Source organism: Mytilus trossulus, chromosome 9, assembly GCF_036588685.1.
Source record: "Mytilus trossulus isolate FHL-02 chromosome 9, PNRI_Mtr1.1.1.hap1, whole genome shotgun sequence".
Lineage (NCBI taxonomy): Eukaryota > Metazoa > Mollusca > Bivalvia > Mytilida > Mytilidae > Mytilus > Mytilus trossulus.
In genome coordinates, this window is record NC_086381.1 from 5,199,886 (window position 1) to 5,223,742 (window position 23,857).

The 23,857-nt window shown below is 33.7% G+C and overlaps 1 protein-coding gene across 3 annotated transcripts in view; it reads left to right on the forward strand.

Moving 5' to 3' along the window:
* LOC134685015 (ETS-related transcription factor Elf-3-like) overlaps window positions 1–23,857 on the forward strand; it is a 32,504-nt gene that overhangs the window by 5,754 nt on the left and 2,893 nt on the right. For 2 of the 3 annotated variants that reach the window (XM_063544360.1, XM_063544359.1), the window contains exons 2-5: window positions 8,357–8,402; window positions 12,974–13,154; window positions 17,552–17,740; window positions 23,344–23,610. In XM_063544360.1, coding sequence (XP_063400430.1) covers window positions 8,357–8,402; window positions 12,974–13,154; window positions 17,552–17,740; window positions 23,344–23,610 — 683 coding nt within the window. Of the gene's footprint in view, window positions 1–8,356; window positions 8,403–12,973; window positions 13,155–13,237; window positions 13,395–17,551; window positions 17,741–23,343; window positions 23,611–23,857 lie in introns of those variants that run through there. The other variant, XM_063544361.1, reaches the window with a different exon arrangement.

Here is a 23,857-nt window from a genome sequence, read left to right on the forward strand (position 1 = left end):
ATCCAATGTTATCAGAACCTATGGTCTGGAAGTCTTGTCCTGCGTCACAGTTGATCCAATGTTATCAGAACCTATGGTCTGGAAGTCTTGTCCTGCGTCACAGTTGATCCAATGTTATCATAACCTATGGTCTGGAAGTCTTGTCCTGCGTCACAGTTGATCCAATGTTATCAGAACCTATGGTCTGGAAGTCTTGTCCTGCGTCACAGTTGATCCAATGTTATCAGAACCTATGGTCTGGAAGTATTTTTCTATTGTCATCGTCTAAAATATAGTTTCTACATGACAAAATTACCACTGGACGATGAACGAATAGCATAAATGGAAGGAGAATTCTACTGATTGCCATATTTTCATTTTTTCTTTTCTGTTTAAAACAGAAAATATTGTTTTTGCTCAATGTTAAAGGTAGTATCGTGATTGTTTTCTTCTAAAACAATATCTTTATAATATATATATTGCACTTTTCTTTGCTGTTATGACAAATTATTCGACCTACAGCAGTTTTCCAAGTATCCATGTGAATTAGTCACTACATAACCAGGGAGTTTATTCAGTGAATTCGTTTTTAAAGGTAGTTTGGTAATTTTACAATTCATATTCATTACAAACAATTTTGCAAAATATATTGTCTCGTGATTACGGAAAGTGTACAGTGACTTATAGTTTCTTATATCCACATCCTTTGACCTCGTGGGTATCTGTTTCCTTTGCAATCATATCACATCATTTCTGACTTATTCTTTTAAAAATCCGACCTTTTTTCAAAATCGTAAAACTAAGCTTCCTTAGCGACGAATGTTTCTTTAACGGTCTAGATACAAAAATGAAATTACCCATTTAAATCCAGAGACGATACATCGATAGTTAAAGGGAACTTTAATAGTGTTTTATATATGTCATCTATATTTGTAATATGAAATAAGCATATATAACATGCATAATGATAATAATCACACACAAAAATGTAAATCGAATAAGTCGATGCGAGAGGACAAGAGTTAACATGCTTTTTGTTCAATATGATTTAACAGATTAACAACATATTGAATTGATCTTTAACGGTAACCCTACTCTTCTCATTGAAGGTATTGACTATTTTAAAACAGTGTTCTTGTATTCTCCGGTATTGTAAAACAATCTTGTTTTTTTAAATATGTATGGAGAGAGAGAGAGACATACACAAAGGGAAAGGACATATTCACACAAAGATAAAGAGTTTCTCATTGGTAATCATATATATTACCACATCTCCTTTAATTTATACATTTTAAACGTATCCAATTTTAACCACAACCCATTTGTTATAAGTGCCAATTTAGTGATATATTGTTGAGTAATCGATTAAAGATCTTTGTAATTTCCGCGTTTCGAAGTATAGAGGAAAATTATTGTACCAACGGTTCTTTCAAATACTATGTATGTACAAGTACCCGGCCACGTCCACTTGTACTTTTGTCCATCTGATGAGTTACGCCTTTTTCAAATGATTTTTATAGTTCGTTCTTATGTTGTACTGTTATACCACTGTGTCCCAAGTTAGGGGAGGGTTGGGATCCCACTAACATGTTTTACCCCGCCACATTATGTATGTATGTGCCTGTCCCGAATCAGGAGCCTGTAATTCAGTGGTTGTCGTCTGTTTATGTGTTACATACTTGTTTTTCTTTCATTTTTTTTTATATAAATAAGGCTGTTCGTTTTCTCGTTGTCTTGTTTGAATTGTTTTACATTGTCATATCGGGGCCTGTTATAGCTGACTATGCGGTATGGGCTTTCCTCATTGTTGAAGGCCGTACGGTGACCTTAGTTGTTAATTTCTGTGTCATTTTGGTCTCTTGTGGACGGTTGTCTCATTGGCAATCATACCACATCTTCTTTTTATATGGACACGTGATATTAATTGTAGGATCACGTGAGTGGTCATTTTACGCGGGTTCATTTTTCTTTTAGACCACTCTCTCGCCAACTTCGAACTGATCAAGTTCAGGTTGAATGTTGATTCCTTATTGTTTGATTTTTTCTTGTGTTGTGCTATTTAATGGTACTAACATTTGTCTATGTTAACAATTATTAAGCTTCTCAGTACTGTTCAATGCACACCTCTCGGGACGATCTTACGAGCATTAGGGTTTGGACACAGGTTTCCATATCGACTAAGGTAACTTGGTTGTTGGTTTTTCCTGACCGGCGTGTTCGTTTATGTATCGACTAAGGTAACTTGGTTGTTGGTTTTTCCTGACCGGCGTGTTCGTTTATGTATCGACTAAGGTAACTTGTTGGTTTTTCCTGACCGGTGTGTTCGTTTATGTATCGACTAAGGTAACTTGGTTGTTGGTTTTCCCTGACCGGCGTGTTCGTTTATGTCAGAGTATTTTTTTTTATTCGTATCGAAAGCTTGAAAATTGTTTATATGTATATAAATATTATTTGCATAAAATGTTATGTGTATTAACGAAAGATTATAATAAAATTCGGTGTCCTTCTAGTCTTGTTGGCGAGCGGCAATTGTAAAATTGTGTGTGATATATTTTTGCCATATTTTAGAATAGTGTGTACCTACATGTACTCTTGTTTAATTATATCTCAAACAACAATATATAATTCGATCAGATGTGAAGATGACAAAAAGACAAAACTAAAACCAACTATAGAGGTCAACGCGTGGCCATCAACAATGAGCAAACTACTATCGTATATGGTTTTATAAAAATCTCAGGAAAACAGGATTATAAAAAACAGATAAAGAACAAAAAACGAGACCAATTTAAGTCTGTAAACGGAAGCAATTGGTAGATAATCATCAGTTGATTGCTTCAGAGGGAACTATTCATCATGCACCTTTTGTTAAGAAAAATAAACAATATATAAATTTAAAGAAGAACAAATTCATTATTACGAAAAGTGTTAGATGATTGTGAAGCTATACCGAAAAACAAAGACTTAAAATTGTTTGATTTGGCAAAAGATTAAACTTTACAAATCGTCACCTAAAACCATCCAAGCTACATTTGTACTTTGCAAGTTAGCTTCCTTTAGAATGTATATTTGTTTTCAGTATCATGTACTAAGCATTCATGAAATAATATCTGAAAAATCGTAACTTTTCAATAACATTGAACAAACAATTAAATTAGAGGATACTGGGCATCATAATTTAGACATATATCCGATGAAATAAAAGAAGAACGGACAGCTATAGAGGGTTTACAAGCCGTCTTCATCTATACATATATGTCGAACTCTTAATGGGCCAGTGCACAAAAATGTTGTCAAAAGGAACGAAATAGTGTGCGTCCACCCGCTAAACATAACAAGAAGATTTGATAAGATTGTCAATAAGACAAGAGACCAAATGACACAGAAATTAAAAACTAAAGGTCCACTATACGGCCTTCAACTATGAGCAAATTCCTCGCCAATCTAGCATCAAAACGTCACAATCTGGAAAAGAATATATACATACAAAATTAGTTAACTTACAGATATGACGTAGACGGTAGGGCCCGTATTCATAAAGGTGATTTAAATTCAAACTTTTAACTAAATTTTCAACCACCTTTAAGAAAATAGTTCTGGGTGTTGATTTCAGTCGCTCTTTCTCATCCATTTGTATATCTGTTGGAGCAGAGTTTTTTTAAAGGAACACGTCCCTATAATGAAGTCCGGATTGTAATAAAATGCACGAGCGTAACGTAACTAAACACCATACGGAGTGAAAAAGATTGTGTTACTGCTGCGGAAGTGGAAGGTTACGATTGGAAAGTTGAAATCATCATGTTGTCATAGAAAGTATTAAATTAGTACCCATTGGAATGTCTGTTGAGTTATAAATTCATCAAAATGAACAAATACGTTGTCGATCACAAAGATCAGCATTTTCTATTTGGCATCAGTGACATCTTCACTAAGTAGCATTTTCTATTTGGCATCAGTGATATCTTCACTAAGTAGCATTTTCTATTTGGCATCAGTGACATCTTCACTAGGTAGCATTTTCTATTTGGCATCAGTGATATCTTCACTAAGTAGCATTTTCTATTTGGCATCAGTGATATCTTCACTAAGTAGCATTTTCTATTTGGCATCAGTGACATCTTCACTAAGTAGCATTTTCTATTTGGCATCAGTGATATCTTCACTAAGCAGAATTTTCTATTTGGCATCAGTGACATCTTCACTAAGTAGCATTTTCTATTTGGCATCAGTGATATCTTCACTAAGTAGCATTTTCTATTTGGCATCAGTGACATCTTCACTAAGTAGCATTTTCATAACCTATAACAAGACATGCATATGGCGAAAAATAATTTGAACGCTCTATATCCTCATTCCCTCATCGTTAATTTTCAATCTCAATCAGTGGGATAAATTATTCATACAGAAGTTCCTGGAAAAAATACACTTGTTAATGCAATGATATCTGGTATCAAATAAATAATAAAATCACACTGTAAATGAAACCATATAACAAGTAAATAAAATGATGTCAAAAGAACTTTTAGCAAGCTCGAAATACTTAACCTGTAGATATATACAGCTCCACACTCTTAACATTACTCGTCATAATTTCTGGGAAATTGTTAACAATTCCATTAAGAAAAGCAATGCGTATTGCCCAGGGTAAATAGAAATTTGGAGAAAAATAGACAGAGAGTTGAGTCTGTTTTATTGAAAAAATCAAACGCATTACAATCTGTAAAGAACATACAGTCACGTGAAATTCACAACAACCATAGGCTAGCATGACATCTTTTATAATTAAGAGCAAGTCAAAAGACGTAAAAATAATTCGTAATTTGGTAAACAAAAATATTATAAAAATAGTACGACAAACACTTTGTGTGAAATGCCTCCGTTACTAAAAGTTGTTTCAAGCAGATTTATATAATTTATATACTTTCATTCATAATCACTGCATTTTCAGAAAAAAAAGGAAAACGGTGGTTGAGTAATGTATATGTTTTATATATAAACAATTTACTGTTAAGTATAGTTATAGTATAAACAAATGTTTGTTGTCGAATGGAATAAAACATAATGTTTCTGAGACCACATATAAAAGTAGTTGAGAATATATGTTATGTTATCTTTTCTGCAGTTTATTGAATGTACATATGAAATTGCAAATGTCATTGTGTGTAAAAGGGTAAATGGCATTTGAGATTTTAATTGGTGTGTGACAACAGTGTAAAATAATAAAAAATCTGTTTCATAAAAATAAATTGCGGAGAGCAACTTCAGAAATGTTTTAGGCAATATTCATTTTCATTCTCAATTTTATAATATATAGAATTAACATTTAATTTCTATCATCTGTGAAAATCAAGCATATACTATAAAGCTAAAATTGTGGAGACCTACAAAAACCGAGGATGACAAAACAAAAAAAGATAACAGTATACTTATAAAAATATAACTTTTAAAGTTTACGTGTTCAGAATCATATGTTCAAGGGTAAGACAAAACTATTAAGTTAAACACTGCACTCCGGTAGCTACCCAGGTAGATTTTGTAGTTATTTTTATTTTATTAGTGTTATGGATTTACAACCCTAATATTGATCATATTAAAAACAAGACATATATATCAAATCTTTGTTTGCTTGTGATAAAATGTTGCGTATGAAATGATAAAACATTTAGTTAATGGATAAGATGGTATGTTATATTATTTCTTATCAGGGTAGACATTTTGTGTAGAGGGGATACAATGTAAACCAGCTAAACTATTTTATAGTCTTTAGCTTTTTGAACTGTATGGGTATTTAGAAAAAAAAAATGTTTTTGTACTAATTGTTTGCTTCTTTTTTTTTTGATTTTGCATATACACCGCTTCTTTTTCATAGGTACTATTTCTGTATCAAAAATATGTAGTACTGGAAAGCTACTTTGATTCAGTACTTTGAAATTAGTGTAATATTTAGATACCTGCATTTTACAATACTCAAATCGTACTTAAAATTTATGTACAACAAGTTTTGGGTTTCACCGTTACATATTCAGCATTTTCAAAGTTTGTCTATTTCAAATCTCTTAAAATTATGATTTTTATACATGGAATATTGTAATCACTGTTGGTATTACTTCTGTACCAAAACCAAATGTACAAATCAAATACTGTAAAAACAGGTACCTTAATATTGCAATAATTTTATAAAGTAAAGAAAAAGTACTCAATATTAGAAGTAAATTTCCATTACTACAGATGTTTAGTAATAGTACTTAGTATGCAAAAGTAGCAGTGTACTATATTTTATTTCGGTTCCCGTTTCCATTGATTTTACAGCAGGAATTACGCATAGAAAATAAAATAAGTAGATGTGGTACGATTTCCAGCTAGACAACTCTCCCGAAGAAACCAAATGCCACAGAAATTAACAACAATTATAGGTCACCGTATAGTATGGCCTCCACAATGAGCAAAGCCCATACCGCGTAGTCAGCTATAAAAGGCCCCTTAATGAAAAATGTTAAACATTTCAAACGAGAAATATAACGGCCTTATTAATGTACAAAATGCGCCAACTTTACTCCTCACCTAGGACATCGATGTACATGTAAATGTAAGAGTCCAATAAAAAAAGAAAAAAAACGATGTAAATCATTTGCATTTTTTTTTTAACTCATCCGATGAAAACTTGTGACAAGTGGACGTGGACGGGTATTAAAAGTATACATCCCCACATCAAAACAAGTGGACGTGGACGGGTATTAAAAGTATACATCCCCACATCAAAACAAGTGGACGTGGACGTGTACTCGTATATCCCCACAACAAAACAAGTGAACGTGGACGTGTACTTATACATACCCACAACAAAACAATTGGACGTCGACGTGTACTTATACATCCCCACAACAAAACAAGTGGACGTCGACGTGAACGTATACATACCCACAACAAAACAAGTGGACGTGGACGTGTACTTATACATACCCACAACAAAACAAGTGGACGTGGACGTGTACTTTTACATACCCACAACAAAACAAGTAGACGTGGACGTATACTTCTACATACCCACAACAAAACAAGTAGACGTGGACGTGTACTTTTACATCCCCACAACAAAACAAGTAGACGTGGACGTGTACTTTTACATACCCACAACAAAACAAGTAGACGTGGACGTGTTCTTATACATTCCCACAACAAAACAAGTGGTCATGGACGTGTACTTATACATACCCACAACAAAACAAGTGGACGTGTACTTATACATCCCCACAACAAAACAAGTGGACGTGGACGTGAACGTATACATACCCACAACAAAACAAGTGGACGTGGACGTGTACTTTTACATACCCACAACAAAACAAGTAGACGTGGACGTGTACTTCTACATACCCACAACAAAACAAGTAGACGTGGACGTGTACTTTTACATCCCCACAACAAAACAAGTAGACGTGGACGTGTTCTTTTACATACCCACAACAAAACAAGTAGACGTGGACGTGTTCTTATACATTCCCACAACAAAACAAGTAGACGTGGACGTGTACTTATACATCCCCACACGTGTACTTTTACATACCCACAACAAAACAAGTAGACGTGGACGGATACTTATACATCCCCACAACAAAACAAATAGACGTGGACGTGTACTTATACATACCCACATCAAAAAGTGGACGTGGACGGATACTTATACATCCCCACAACAAAAAGACACCAAGTAAAGAAGGAATTATGTTTTTTTTAATTTTTTTTTATCAAAACGTGGACACTGTATGCTATTATATCACGTCTGATACAATCAATTGATTATGCTATCTTTTCCTTACAGTGTCTCAGTTTTCGTATGCTCAAGTGAATAATATTGGGTCGGCCGTGATATGTTGATATGTCGGATTGATTTCAAGTGTTGCAAAAGTTGTTTTTGAAAACACATAATATATTAAAACAGTGTTTGCTGTGTGCTTTGTCTACCCGCTCAGGCATGTGATAGAGTATATTAACACCCTCGTATTAGCTAATCAAAATATGGTATTTAAACGTGAAGTATAGTTAAACACAATATTGACTGCTGTATTTTTGACATTTTTACGTTTTTTGTCTGTTTTTATGTTCGCGCAATGTTGTCAATATAATGGATTTTGATGCTACTGTCATACAAGTGAGAGGTTTATCTAGCTTTACAACCAGGTTTAATCCACTACTTTTGATTCGTTTTGAATATAATCATCGTAGTTCAGTATTTTTGTGATTTTACTTTTTATGTCCTTAATTTCAATATGTTTTCTAATGTCTTTTTATGTCCTTATTTTCCAAATATTTTCTAATGTTTTTTATGTCCTTAAAAACAATATGTTATAAATTGTCTCTAATGTCTTTTTTTTTTTAGGTCAGACCTCTTCAATGGGATCATGGCTTCAACAGTCTTTCCTTCTGTAAGTATATAGTCAATGGTAGTAAATTATATTTATAATAGATATAAATGAAGTTGGCACGATCTTGACCAATTCTGTAAAACCAATTTGCGACATACTATTAGAACTTGTAAGTTAAAAAGAAAAAAATCTCATTCTCGTGTCAAAGACGTATGTTTTTCCCTTGTTATACCCTGGCATTAAAACCCTTGTCACGTGAGGACTCCATTTTTCTGTTCAGGGTGTATAAATTCGAATCCAACTCTGGTTAAAATGTGTACAATGTAGGTTCAATCCGAGGTCTCTTTGAAAGAGAGCGCCATGCTATCTGAACATTAAGAACACTTGCAACATCTATCTGAGGATTCCATGACCCTCATTTTCCAGTAGTATTCTAAATTCCGAGTATTCCCCACGACCGACCCCCTATTGCAGAAACTAAGTATTGTTGTTATTGTCAATTTGTTCTCGTCCTGAACATGCGTGACGTTATTAAAATAACAATCAGGCATAAAAGTTCATGCAAACAGTTTTCATTTCCTTTTTACTATCAAGTCTTAAGATTACAGCTTTCCCAATGATTATTTTTTTTTAATTTAATTATTCTTATAAACATATCATTAATTGGAATTGAAATGATTACTAGTAATACCAACACTGCCATAACAGTACATTTATCGTTAGCCCCTAAACCAGCGTCAAACCAGCGTCAAATGTAAAAATCACTCAAAAGCTTACACATGTTTATGTTGGTATATGAAGACCCTTTCATATTGCTGGTCTATATGTAAATGCGCAGTGCATATATTCTACGGTAAAACATATGCCACATCTGGTTTTACTTTTCCGTGTTAGATAACATGGATACCGCAACTAAACATGCTTATAGACACGCACACTTTACAAATCGACTAAATACTGGAGCAGACCGACATTGTATGTGATGATTTGATACCGATTTCACATGTTTTCGCGGAAAGGGAGACTCAAAAAATATAATGGTCATATGTCAGTACACGACCGTCCGAAAAGAATATCGCATGGCATATAAAATATGGAATTTTGTTTAGATCCTACAAAATAAACCAATTTAAGGCTACTTATATTGCCTCTAAATACTTCACTTCTTTTTCGACGTCTGTTCATTGAAGTTTTTATAGATGAAAGGTGCAAAAAAAATTTTTTTTAACGTCGATGTTGTGACAGGAAACATATTGGAATCGTATAGAGGTGTCTAGCAAAAAGCAATGCACATATAATACATCATTCCTCGACATTTCAGGGTTTATACATAATCCCAACTGATAAAAATTAAGTCACTGTAACATCTATACAGATATCAGAAGGATCATCCAATTGTGTGCAGTGCTGTAAGCAAATCTGTATGTTGCTGTTCCAAATTTAAAGACCCACATAGTTCCTATAAAACTGTTGCGAAAGACCCATGTAGTCCCTATAGGAAGGTTGTCAAAGACTAACCTAGCCCCTAAAAGGTTACTAAAGACCCACCTAAAGTCACCTATAAGACAGTTGCCAAAGACCAGCCTAGTCCCTTTAAAAAGGTTGAAAAAATACCTAGTTCCTATAGAAAGGTTGCCAAAGCCCAACCTAGTTCCATATATACAATGTAGGCAACTGATTCTCCTCATAAAAAAAAAATACATTTGTATCTGTAATTTTATCTGTATTTTATTTTTTCATTTACATGTTGTACTGTGAAATCAATCATCCTTAATCAGAACGATAGTTGTATGTGTGAGTGTATGCGAGTGGGAGAGAAAGGCTTTTTATTTTTACTTTATGTGATAACATGCTTGTTATGAGCCCTATGATTAGGAAATAAAGTATCCTTATCTTATCTTTATCTTTATAAGGTTGATAAAGAACAACCTATAGTCCTCATAAGAAGGTTATCAAAGACCCGTCTAGTCCATTTGAGAAGGTTGTCAAATCAAAACAGAGTCCCTATATACAAGTATATAGAATAGAATAGAATGGAATATTTTTATGGACCAAATTAGGGCCCCAGGAGGGCATATATCATACAGACAATATTATTATAAACAATAAAATATACAATACATAATACACAAACAATAGATATGTAACATTATATATAAGAGAGTTGTAGAAGACCCAACTAGTCCTTATTTATTAGATAACATAAATTTTATTTCAAATAGTGGACCCATTATAGGCATAATCAGTACATTGAATTGTTTATCACACAATTCTAATAGACAATAGACAAGAAAATAAAAAAAGAAATACATTTGACAAAAAAACATGAAATTTAAATTGAGTTAATAATACATGTAGTCACATTAACCAGTAAGAAGTTTGCCAAAGATCAGCTTAATCCCTATGCCAAAATATTCGCCTAGTCACTATAAGTGGGTTGTGGAAGAATTACTGAGTCCCGAAAAGAGGGTTGTAGAAGACCCACGTAGTCCCTATGAGTTTGCCAAAGACCTGCCAAATCCATTATCCCGATAAGGTTGCCAAAGACCATCATAGTCCGTATAAACATGTTGCCGAAAAATTACCGAGTCCACATATGAGGGTTGTAGAAGACCCACCTATATAGTCCCAATAGGAAGGTTGAAAAAAACACTTAGTCCCTATAAGAAGGATTTCGAAGACACAACGAGCACCTATAAGAAGTTTATCGAATACCCACCGAGTCCCTACTAGAAGATTGTTGATCGAAGACATGGTATGGCTATAACTTTATCTCATTCAAAAATAAAATGGATATGTCCGACACTGTATTGATAATTTAAAGACCTTTATTTCTTATTGCAACCGTACCAAAGCAGTATCACTTAAGTAAATCACATTATTAGGTGTAAAATAATATGCAGCATGCTCACATAGTAAGAAAACCCTTGAACCTCACCTGTTCTCTTCCTGAATATAGTTTGCAAGTCGAAACCTAGGACGGTCTATTCACTTTGGTTGGTTTTTTTCACTAGTTAGAAATACCTCTGTAAATACCTTCCTGGATTGAAATGATCCGGAAGGAGGAAGCAATTTGCATAAAATATGCTTTGTGTTTTCTATAAATATACAAAATTTTCCAACATTAGTTCAGATTATTTTTAACTGTATAGATACACCTTAAAATTATTTATAACATTCAGTAGATTGTAACCAATAGAGTAGAAAAAGACGACTTTTGTACAACAACGTTATTGATATAAGAACAAGCGTTTATTTTTTTTAAGGTTAATAGTGTCGTAGATGAATATAGTGAAATATTATAGAAAAACAATCATTTGATAATTTAAAAGCATCCTGTTATTAACTTAAAATACATTCATTTTTTATTCGCGTCTTCATTTATCGCTGACTAAATAATGTATATATATTGTTTCACGATGAATAGCGCACAAGCTTTATTCAGGGCCACACAGGATTGATCTCCATCCTGGGGTAGGGAGGGGTATAGTGTTTGACTTTAATCCTGGGGTAGGGAGGGGTATAATGTTTGACTTTAATCCTGGGGTAGGGAGGGGTATAATGTTTGACTTTAATCAGGAATTAACTTTGGAAAAAGTAGGCTGTATTTGGAAAGAGGATTTACATCAGAAATGTATATTTCTGAGTACATTGGTAATCCACACCAGATAATCAGCTTTACTGAGATTTAATTTGTTTTTTATGTTAAATTGTTTAATGGTTACAACATTATCAAATTTGAGTCTATAATATTGAAGTCTTGTAGAAATAAAGGCATTCTATTGTCTCGAATGTTTAAAATGTCCAGTCGCAAATTGTTACTCGTTTTTTCTATAAAAAAAAGTATAAAAAACGTGTTTTTATAAAGTTATCCCGCTTTTACATGTACAGGTGTATCATGATTTGATGCATGCTCCAAAATATAGAGAGATGTCATCACCACTTCAAAATAACAAAAAATTTAAGACCTGAAACATTACAATGATTGCGAGATCCCGCCTGAACAGTAAAAAACATGGCTAGGGCAAACTGCTGTGTTTATATATCACGTGTTACTCGGTCCTCAGACTCGATCTTTTCGGATTCTTCGCCTTTATTGTTTTCTCTTGGGTTTTGTCGACTTGTTGTCTTGTCTTTCAAACTTCAGAATGTTATTCTCCATTGGTATCTTTAAGTTAATCATTACATTTAACATTTTAAAAACCAAACAGACATGTATTTACACAATCGACAAATACAATTCGAAATTGGCATTCTGTAAAATATAGTTCTAACTTACAAGCATTAATGGTGCAAAATGTCGCCCATCACAAGTTAAAAAACCTATAAACTTAAAAATTTCATTTTACAATTACATTTAGTACAGGATATCATTACCTCTGATTACGGCTTGAACTTAGCGGACTGACACATATGTAGGTATCTTATTCATTTAAAATGCGATACTACATATTTACTATTAAGAATTGACTCAGCATTATAATACCGAGAATTTTCTTTTGACAGTGTATATTTAATTTTGTTATGATCTAATACACACGTACTGTAAAACATAAACAAAACTACCTTTACCCGGCCAATTGATATTGTAGCCTCGTTCTAATACTAAATTGCCCTAGTTCTCATTTCAGCTGGCAGACGTGTTTACTGAGGCTATTTTAACTGAGGATATATTTCAGTCTTTAGACCAGGTGTCCAGTAGGACCATGTCCGAAACTATGGAAGCTGTGAAAGGGTTAAATGAAAATGACTTTCTAAATCAACATGTGCTTAATGAAGAGAAAGCAGAAGTTATCATAGCAGGGACAGTCGGTAGGTAAAAACGAAAGTAGATTTTCAAGGAATTCCCCCTGTTGACAAAATACCAAGAAATTAAGTAAGCTGTGAATTTCCATTAATGTGTTTAACGGAAATGATTGCTACTTTTCTTTAATCTTTTAAAAATGGATTGGGAAGCAAGTGATATAGACTTTTGGACTGGAAATATATTTAGTAAAATTAGTTGTTTTCATGACAACGGAAACGAAAGTCCTCAACTACCGGCAAGCACAGGTAGGCCTTTACATATTTTATTCAAGCATTTCCTACATGTATTTTACACGTGTGTTGATTATTGTTAATATACTTATTGTGTTATATTCTAATTTGTTTAATTCATTCGCTTTAACCTGTAGTGTCACTATTTTTTTCCTTTACCCCCCTTTTTTTATCCACTCATATCAGACGACTACAAGTAATTTCTAAGACCCATGTGTTTGATATAGTGTATATAAATGAACTAAGACTGTTACAGGCTATAACATCCGAACTTTAGTTTATATGACCCCCCTTTTTTTTAAAGTATTTTACACAACTGTGATCTGAGTTTACTATTTGAATTACATTGTTTCAATAATACCTTATGATGTCAAATCAATATCTCGTTTTTGTCTGTTTTTCTAACGAATCAGGAGACAAAAGCTGTAATTTGTTTTAATAACTCCATGACCAAGCGTCAACTGCAGGACCATGTCTGAAACTAATGGAATCTATGAAAGGGTTGATGTCTTTTTGTCTAGTTGTGCTGTTGGACTATTGTTTTATAGACATATTCCCCACATCTCCTTTCGTTCACATGAAAATAAAACGATAAAAGGAAGATGCTGCTAAAACGAAAGTGAAGAGAATAACATTTCATAGGATATTGCGATGAATGGACATCAATGGTTACGAAGTCTGTTATGTAGTCAACATCTATAGTATTCACCCCAGGAGGTAAATCAAGTAGGTGAAAAGTAATTGCAATATCCCCTTTATGGCGATCCCTTTTAGTCCCCCGTCTCCTGTTTTTCCCCAATTTTTGGTTATCCCCCATGGCACACCATAATAGTATTTGTCAACTTTGGACATCCCCGTCAATATGACTGTGGTAGGTTATTTGTATTTTAATATGTGGATCAATACTCAAGCCTACACCTAGCATCTCCGCGAGTGAGAAAGAGAGAAATTAGTTCTAGGAAAACGTTTAATAATCTGTTACAATTGTTTGTGATAGCCACTGGAAAATGGATAAAGGAAGGAAAGTAATTGAAAACTGTTCTACATTAACGCAGATAAAAGCGAGGAGATTCGTGTAAAATAGAAAACTAAGCAGTAGAGAAGACAAGCATGTTATTCTGTGGGTCTACAATATAGAATAGAATAGAATATTTTGTATTTCCCAAACTATAGGCCCCATAAAGGGCATTCAGTCAGATATAATTGATTTACATAATTGGTAACAACAACACTAATAGCGGCACATACATATATTATTTGGAATATAAACATTGTTCAGAATCAAGTCAAAAAGCACATATGTATTGTGAATAAAAGAATAATAAAATTACATTATATGCATTTATTCTCGAATTATTTACTTGACTTAGTGTCAGTGTTCATACCAGTCCTTGAAGGCATAAAACTTTGCTCAGTGCCCTGAGCACAAAAATCATGCTCGAAACATGAAATCCAACAATTTGATTGGTTGATTTTCGAGTTTGAGTACAAAAATCATTCTCAAAAGTTTTATGACTGTGAGGCCTGATCTCCTTAATTCAAAACAGTCACAAGTAGTATCACCAAGCCGGCTGCTGATTACTACTGCTATATACACGACCTGTTTTCATAAATTAACCAATAACAGTATATTCAATAAATTCAATACTATTTTCTACAAATTGTAAGTGCAGATATTGATGTAAATGTACTTTGACATTCAGAACGGGTAACTTTGACATTCAGGGCGGGTATCATTGACATTCAGGACGGGTAAAAAATGGCAACATTTCTTTCTTCCATAACATAAAAGCTGAGACTACTATAACACAGTTAGTGTTATAGTAGTCTCAGATAAAAGTAAACAACTGAACAATCTATAGTGAAGTCGGACACATGACAAAGTGTATAATTACATATGAAATGTTTGTAATGATATGATAAATATTTTAAGTCACTGAGAACTTTTTATGATTATGTATATTTAAGAACACAATTGAGTAGGATCCTGGTGATGAAATTGTAATTACAAAATGACTTGTGACGTTTCTTCTTTTGTCGTGAGCTTCAGAACAAAAAACGCATGTTACAATTTTCGAGTCTATTTTCCCCTCCGGGTTTCCCCAAATATTAACTTCCTGGTCTAGAGTTATTTTATTATTACATTGTTGACAATGTTAAGGGTATACAATAACTGACAGTTTAAATTATCTCTGGGGTGCATGCCAGAGGGATTTAAATAGGTTTTATCTGTTCGGTTGATAACTTTATATACGTAAAATATAAACTTGTAATTTTAATCGATACTGTTATAAAATTGGAACAGTTTTAAATAAAATGATATCTATATTTTTACGTATATAAAAATCAATGTACTCATTATGCCTATAATGGGTCCTCTATTGGAATTAGAAATAAAAATGTGCATCCAACTTTGAAATTAATTGCATTTCATTTCAATTACCTTGTACCTGCTAATAAATGGCTACTTTTACTTCGCATTTTATTTTGCAATCCGAACGAGTTTTATCTTATTTTTTTAATTATAACCCTAGACATTTTCAAGTCTGAATAAATGGGAGGTCTCACCTGAGACTACTATAGTCTCAGGTTCACTTATATAAACTCATTGATTTGTAAGTAGCTTTTAATGATGTCTTTATAAAAAATGTTGCTGACAATTCCTTTTTATTTTGAATACATTTTAGGCCCAAGTTAGATAAACGTACTCTATTGTCATATTATTGAGTCTATATATAATAATGCCTATAATATTGACCCCATGCATACCGGCCAAGTTCAAGTTCAATCTTGGTATTTAAACTTTAAGATCTCGGATACACAGTTTATAAATGATTTTCAGAAAATCAAGTTGTAAACCTTAGTACATTTGTTTGTGGTAATCTCGTATCGAGGTCTCGAGGTCGAGGTATGCCGGTAAAGTAATTCCGGTTCAACACTTACCATGTGACCTGTGGTTTTACTTATGTCTTTTACCTGATTAATAACAATCTTTTTTACGTGTGTCTTTTCCCTGATTATTAACAATCTTTATATAATAATAATCTTTATCATTATATTACTTATACCCTTAATAACACGGAGATTTTGATATCCTGTCATTGGCTGTTTCTACTATTTTTTTCTTTTTAACATTTATTTTATATAATACTAACATGAGCATGTTAACTATACTTGTTGAGCAGTTAGACTTTCCGTGTATAAACATGTCTATTTAAATATTCACTTCTTTTGCACATGGGAAGTTTTAAATAGTGTTTGAAAGACGACACCCGAATACTACGTTTTTAAATGTCCATACACAGACCCATTGTTAGTCCTGCCATTTTGAAGTCCATAAGTCTACAAGTTAATGGATTGTTTTGTAACTCTATAGTTTATATTTCTCAGGGTCGGGCTATGATAGAAGTTATATTGCATTGGTATTTGTCTTAAAAATGATATTCTACCGGGTTTTTTTTGGGGGGGGGGGGGGAATCTGTCGTACATATTTCTATGATTATACAATAAAGACGTGTGGTATGCAAATATTTTAATGGTTACATCATAGATTGTTACTTCTCAACTGTCTGGCTTTACAAATCTTCATTTTCAACTGATCTGTTCCGAAGGAGCTTTGTATCTTGGTAACATTCGTCGACTTTCGAGTTTTAAAGTTGTTTCGTTTGTTTTTGTTCACAAACAGAACTTTGTAACTGTATAGATAGTAAAGAATATTCCGCCCCCATAAAGAGTATGTAAACCAGACATATACGTTTCAGACCATATTAGGTTTGGACCAAACGCGTATGGTCATGACCACATATGTACAACATTTTTTCTGGTTTGACCAATTGAATATGGACTAACCATAGACTATTATATACGCATACGGTCATGACCATACTCGTATACTAGTATGCTTCATTTTAGTATATACAAATGCTTTTCTGTTACAAATCATGATGTATTGTTTTATGTGTACATATTATGCTGCCCATCAAGGGCCCTTGATTGGGATAATAAATATTGTTTTTCTTATTATGCTCCCGAACATATATATAGAGAACATAGTCATAATGTCTTTTTGTACCTAGATTCATCAGACGTAGTAATATATTATAACATAGCTACTTTAATTTTAAAATACGATTTAGGATTGTTATAAGAACGATAACTCTTACTTTTTACAGACTCGAGCATCCAAGAGCTGACGCAGCCTGATGATTTAATGATACCTTTAATGTGGCCAAATGTGTATGGTGACCAAGGTGGTGAAACTCTAGTCGTTGAATACGAAATAGAGGTCCCTCCTGAAGAAACGGAAATGATTTATGCAAATTCACCCGGTTCTGCTGGCGATATTTCAGATTTCTCTTCTGGTAAGTTTATACTATAGTGACCAATGTGTTGTAATTATGGAGGAACCGGAGAAACAATGATATGGTAAGTTGCATTAAAAATTTAATTTTCATAAGTTTGCAAATGAAGCCTTCTGCCATAAAAATTTAAGAACAAAAGTACCAAAAGGATTTCACGTTTTGAAATAGTATGCGTCTCTTTCTATGCAGACAACGTTGGCCAGGTAAGTCCAGACTCCGGTCCAAAGAGGAAATAGGGCACAGTAAGTAAATGTTGGGATAGAAGAACTATTCTGGTTTCCTGGTATCCCCCACCTCAAAAACACGTATCTTTCGTCAGTTGAGATAGGGCGTTCATATCAGTCAATTTATTGATAAAACTCGACACTAGACTTAAGACCTATTGGTGACCTTCTAGATCTGCTGTTGTCTGTTCTATGGTCGGGTTGTTGTCTATTTGACACATTCCCCATTTCCATTGATTTTCAATTTTATTCCATTAATGGCAATTTCTTTTTTTGGCTGAAAAAAGCAGACCGGAAGTTATTTATGCGTCAGAAAATATGTTTTTTTTCTTGTTTAAAATAAACATGATGTATTGGTATCATGAATCAAACAACATATATTCTTGTTATATTCCAAGTAATATTTACATGCATTTGCAAACGTTCTTTTGTCATCAAAATTACAAAGTCATAGCTGTCCGCGTGTTCCACTCAAAGTCACTGTCCAATTAAAATAGAGAACTCTGATTTTGTTATACTTCTCATGAAGTAGCACGAGATCAGAGTTCTATATTTGTATGTGCACTCTGTTTTGTTCCCCCCCCCCCCCCCCAAAAAAAAACCCCAAAAAACAAAAACGAAAACAAAACAAAAACACGATGAATGTCGTTCCGTTCAAAAGTTTTGTTTTTTCTTTTCAGAAAAGTATTGAAACATGAAATTTTGAATCTTTTCAAAATACCCTTTATGTAATAATTTACGTCATGTATGCGGCTGTGGGAGTCAGACTGGCTAGCTGACAGCACCAACTTGGCTTTCCATTATCTATTGCTACGTTTTTTTTTTAATTGACATGTATTGAACTTGTGTGATATAAAAAAAATTATTGGTGGTAAATAAATGTAGAACGTTTGTCGTTCTATTCCCTCAAGTCCTTGTCTTTACACAAATGATGGAAAGTAACTTATTGTTCACTTTGGTGTTGTATTTATTGGACATCCCTCTCAGATAATCTTTTAAGCTCACCTGGCTTTTTCTCATCACTTGACGTCCGTCGTCCGTCGTTAACTTTTTACATTTTGAACTTCTTCTAGAGAACCACTGAATGGAATGAAACCAAACAAGGCATGAATGATCCTTATGAGTTGCTGACCAAGTGTTGTTACCTTGTAGCCGATCCATAATCCAAGATGGCCGCCGGCGGGGAACTTAGTTTAACATAGGACCCTCATGGGAAATGCATACAAATGACTTCTTCTAGAGAACCAATGAATGGAATGCAACCAAACATAGCTTGAATGTTTCTTATGAGGTGCTGACCAAGTGTTGTTACTTTGTAGCCGATCCATAATCCAAGAAGGCAACCAGCGGGGGACTTAATAGTTCAATATAGGACCCTATGGGAAATGCATACACATGACTTCTTTTAGAGAACCACTGAATGGAATGAAACCAAACATGGCATGAATGTTCCTTATGAGGTTCTGACCAAGTTGTGTTACTTTGTAGCCGATCCATCATCAAAGATGGCCGCCAGCGGGGGACTTATTTTAACATAGGAACCTATGGGAAATGCATTCAAATTACTTCTTTTAGAGAATCATTGAATGGAATGAAGTCAAACATAGCATGAATGTTCCTTATGACATGCTGACCAAGTGTTGCTACTTTGTAGCCAATCCATCGTCCAAGATGGCTGCCAGCGGGGGACTTGGTTTAATACATACAAATTTCTTCTTTTAGAGAACCGCTGAATGAAACCAAACATATATAGCATACATGTTTCTTTCTTAGTGAGGTGCTGGCCAAGTGTTGTAACTTTGTAGCAAAATTTTATCTTTTTTATATGATTTCAAAAACCCAGGTAGAGTCAGTTGAGCGATACAGGCTCTTGAGAGCCTCTAGTTTTATTAAAGTATTTAATGCTTCTTTTTGTAACTTCATTAGCGTGTTGCAAAGAGTTGACCGAAGTACATGTTGTATGCCATGATTCGCGGAAGCTCTTCATTCTAAAAATGTGCGCACTGTCAACGCCTTTACAACCATATCATCGGAAGTTACATGAAGAAGCATCCAATACTTATAATTACATTTTTTAGGTAGGATCATGAAAACACGAATTTTACCATTTTTTTTATTTAATTCACCTGTGCACTTTATTGTCGGACCTCGTGTTATCATGAATGATAAGTTTTATTGTAAACCAATTTCTTAAGGAAACACGTGATGTGCAGTTAGCCAATCAGAATAACGTAATTATATTGAAACATACATCTAACGTAAATTACTAATTATTCTGTTTTGGGAAAAAAAAAACAGATGCGGTTATATATAGCTGTTCATAATTGAATTTAGCTCACCTGACCTGAAGGGTCAATTTAGCAAGATCGTGAAGATTAAGATGTTAATTTTTACCTCTTGGCGTTCGTCGTATTTTTATTTTTACCTAAAATTGTTTCCTCTGAATTAACCGCCGTACGTTTTTACTTTTTTTGTCCAGCCTTTGACTTTTGTCGAAAAAGCTAGACATAGCGATCCCATCTTCCGTCGGTGTCGGCGTCGTCGTCGTCTGTGTCGTCCACAAATATTCACTCTATGGTTAACGTTTATATAATTTTAATAAATTTCTTTACCTATCCACGATTTCTACCAAACTTTGGACAGAAGCTTGTTTATGGTCATAAGATAGTATCCAGAAGTAGATTCTGTAAAAACAAGAATATGTCCAAAGTACACGGATGCCCCACTAGCACTATCCTTTTCGATGTTCTATGGACCGTGAAATTGGGTAATAATCTAATTTGGCATTAAAATAAGAAAGATTGTATTATAGGGAACATGTGTACTAAGTTTCAAGTTGATTGGACTTCAATTTTATCAAAAACTACCTTGAACAAAAACTTTAACCTGAAATTCCCACTTTCATTTTCTATGTTCAGTGGACCGTGAAATTGGGGTCAAAAGTCTAATTTGGCTTTAAAATTAGAAAGATAATATCATAAGCAACAAGTGTATTAAGTTTCAAGTTGATTGGACTTCAGCTTCATCAAAAACTACCTTGACCAAAACTTTAACCTGAAATGGGACGGACGGACGGACGAACGAACGGACGCACATACCAGAAAACATAATGCCCCTCTACTATCGTAGGTGGGGCATAAACATCAGGTGTTTTTCCGTATTATACTTACAAATGGACTTAGCTTTTCTGCCAGTTAACATTACATTCACTCTATAGTTAACGTTTTAAAAAAATAATAACATTCTTAACTTATTCTGGATTTCTACTAATACTGGACGGAAGCTTGTTCATGATCAAAAGCTAGTATCTAGAAAGATTTTTTTTTTTAAATATATTTATTGTTTTTCCGTAAACATGTACTTATAGACCTCATATTTACAATGGACTTAGTTTTTCTTGCAGATAACATTACATACAGTCCGCAGGTAAAGTTCATAAACCAATTATTAGATTCATAAAGTAGGTGAGACACTGGGTTCCGTGGAAACCATACATTTTTTTTTGTATATTGGTGAAAATCTTTAAAAGACAGGACAGGTGAACACAGAAGACCCTCATGGGTAGTTAAAGCTGTTAAAAAATATCATCACTAAATACTAACCTCAAGTTCAGAAAAAAGAAACATTCTTTGTCTGTCGTCTTTCTTGGTGTTCCCGTCTGTATTTTTATCAACCAAATTTTCTCTTTTGACACTTTGGTATTCCACTCTTACTTTCTCGAGCTAACATAACACACCCCATGAAACCCAAACAACGGTGGGAAACGGTTACATTGCTACCTACTCAATATATTAAGGTATACATTTTAAACATCTAAATTGTATGAAGGGTTGGGTAACCGAATCTAGCCCCCCTTCTCCGAGAATAAAATATATGTTTGTCTGCATTGTTTGAAATCTTTAAGAGCCAATAAATTCGACCCTGTGCCTGAAACTAATTCAGGTTAGTTCAATTGACCATACCTGTTTTCAAAGTTGCACTAAAACATAAAACATATTTTTCTGTGATTTATGATTTGAAATGGTATACATATGTAGGCTTTTTAGTCGGTGGTTTCATACTGTTATGTCACATCAAGGACTTATATATGAGGGGGAGGACAAAGGGTACCCTTCTCCCTTCTCCCATCCCTCTTCTCCTTTCTCCTACCCCTTTTCTCCTTTCTCCTACCCCTCTTCTCCTTATTTAATTTTTTTTAATTTACCGGAAAAAAGAGAGATATTTTATTTTTTCATATTTTATTTTTTTCTCCAACTTTTTCTCCTTTCTCCCAGCCTTCCTCTCCTTTCTCCTACCCCCTTTCTCCTTGTCTCCCTTACCCCTGTCCTCCCCCTCATATATATACGTCCCTGGTCCCATGGAAGATAAATCAAGATAGTTATGGCTAATCATATTTTTAAAGAATATATTATATATACATGTACTGGAAGTATGTTAATTTTAGAATTTAAGTATAACAAGTGAACATTTACAGGTGTTGTCCTTTTGACATTGTTTACCTGTTCACTATTTATAGTTAGTTCAATACACGCATGACAATTTAGTGTATTACTTCCGGGATTATCCCGCCAAATATCGTTGCTAAAGAGACGAAATATTCCAATAAATTTCATTTAAAATTATGAAAATGTATTATAAAATTTATTTGGTATAATTTCAAGTGCACTAGATAATCGAGACTGTACAATCCGTCTCGATTTATAAGATCATTTGTCTCTGTAAAACCCGGAAGTAGATTTGACATATTTTGTCTAGAAGGCATTAGTTTCACAACTCTCCTGTTTAATTTGTTTTACTGGCATTAGATCGTACGAATATCACAAATACGTACTGTTAGTGAATAATGGAAATAATTGATTTATCAAAAATTAAGAAAGGTAAGGCCAAAACAAGTCGTAAACAGCTGTTGTAGGACGAAATATCTGTTTTGTCAAGTCCAGCAGATTTACCACGTCCTAGGAGGGGTAGAGGTTAAATTTTCATTTCAGATATACGAGTTGTTGATAATTTTCTTTTGGTTTGCTTGTATATTCATAACTGCTCATACAATTAATGATAATTAATTTTGTTCCTTGATTGTTTTTATTTATCACTGCAAAAGTAGGTCATGCAAACGATTATGAAAGCAGACAAAGGGAAATAACTCTAACATTAAATATAGTATTTTAAAAATAGTGCAGCCTAAATGTTCATGAAATGTATGTTCTATGTCTTTTATGTTTTAATATTTGTATTGTGTATGATTTTTATGTAAATGTATGCATTTGTCGGTTATAAAAGCTCAGAGAGCTTATGTTTATTTGTTATAAATGTGACATGCCGACTATTTATAAATAAAGCTTTGAATTGAATTGAATTGAACTCTATTTATTTTAACAGAACCTGAGAATGACAGCAGCTGTGGAGGCAGTGATGGTAGCAGTCCAATGATCTCATACAGTAAAGTAGAAGTAAAAACTGAACCAGGCTTAGATGAGCAACGTCAGGCAGCCCCGTATCTACCAGTGCAGGCAATATTATCTCCATACGAAGAGGAAGAGTTAGAAGACAGTTATGATGCAGTTATTCGCCATAAAAAAAGACGGAAAAGCGATGCAGAATATATTGCTGATGGTAGAAAAAGACCTGGTAGAAAGAAGGGACAAAGTAAATATAAGTTCCTTTGTATATAAACACAAGTAACTGGGAAAGCTCTGTTGAAAAAGGGGGAGGGGGTCTAGAAAAATAAACAATTCTATATATAGCTATATCTACATTAAATATTCTCTCCAAGTCACTGTTTATTTCCAGATGTAATTTGTTTATACATAAATATCTTCTAAACATGAAACTTCTAACACAACCACTCAAATTTGTTATTTATTACAAAATGATACCTATTACATGTACTAAT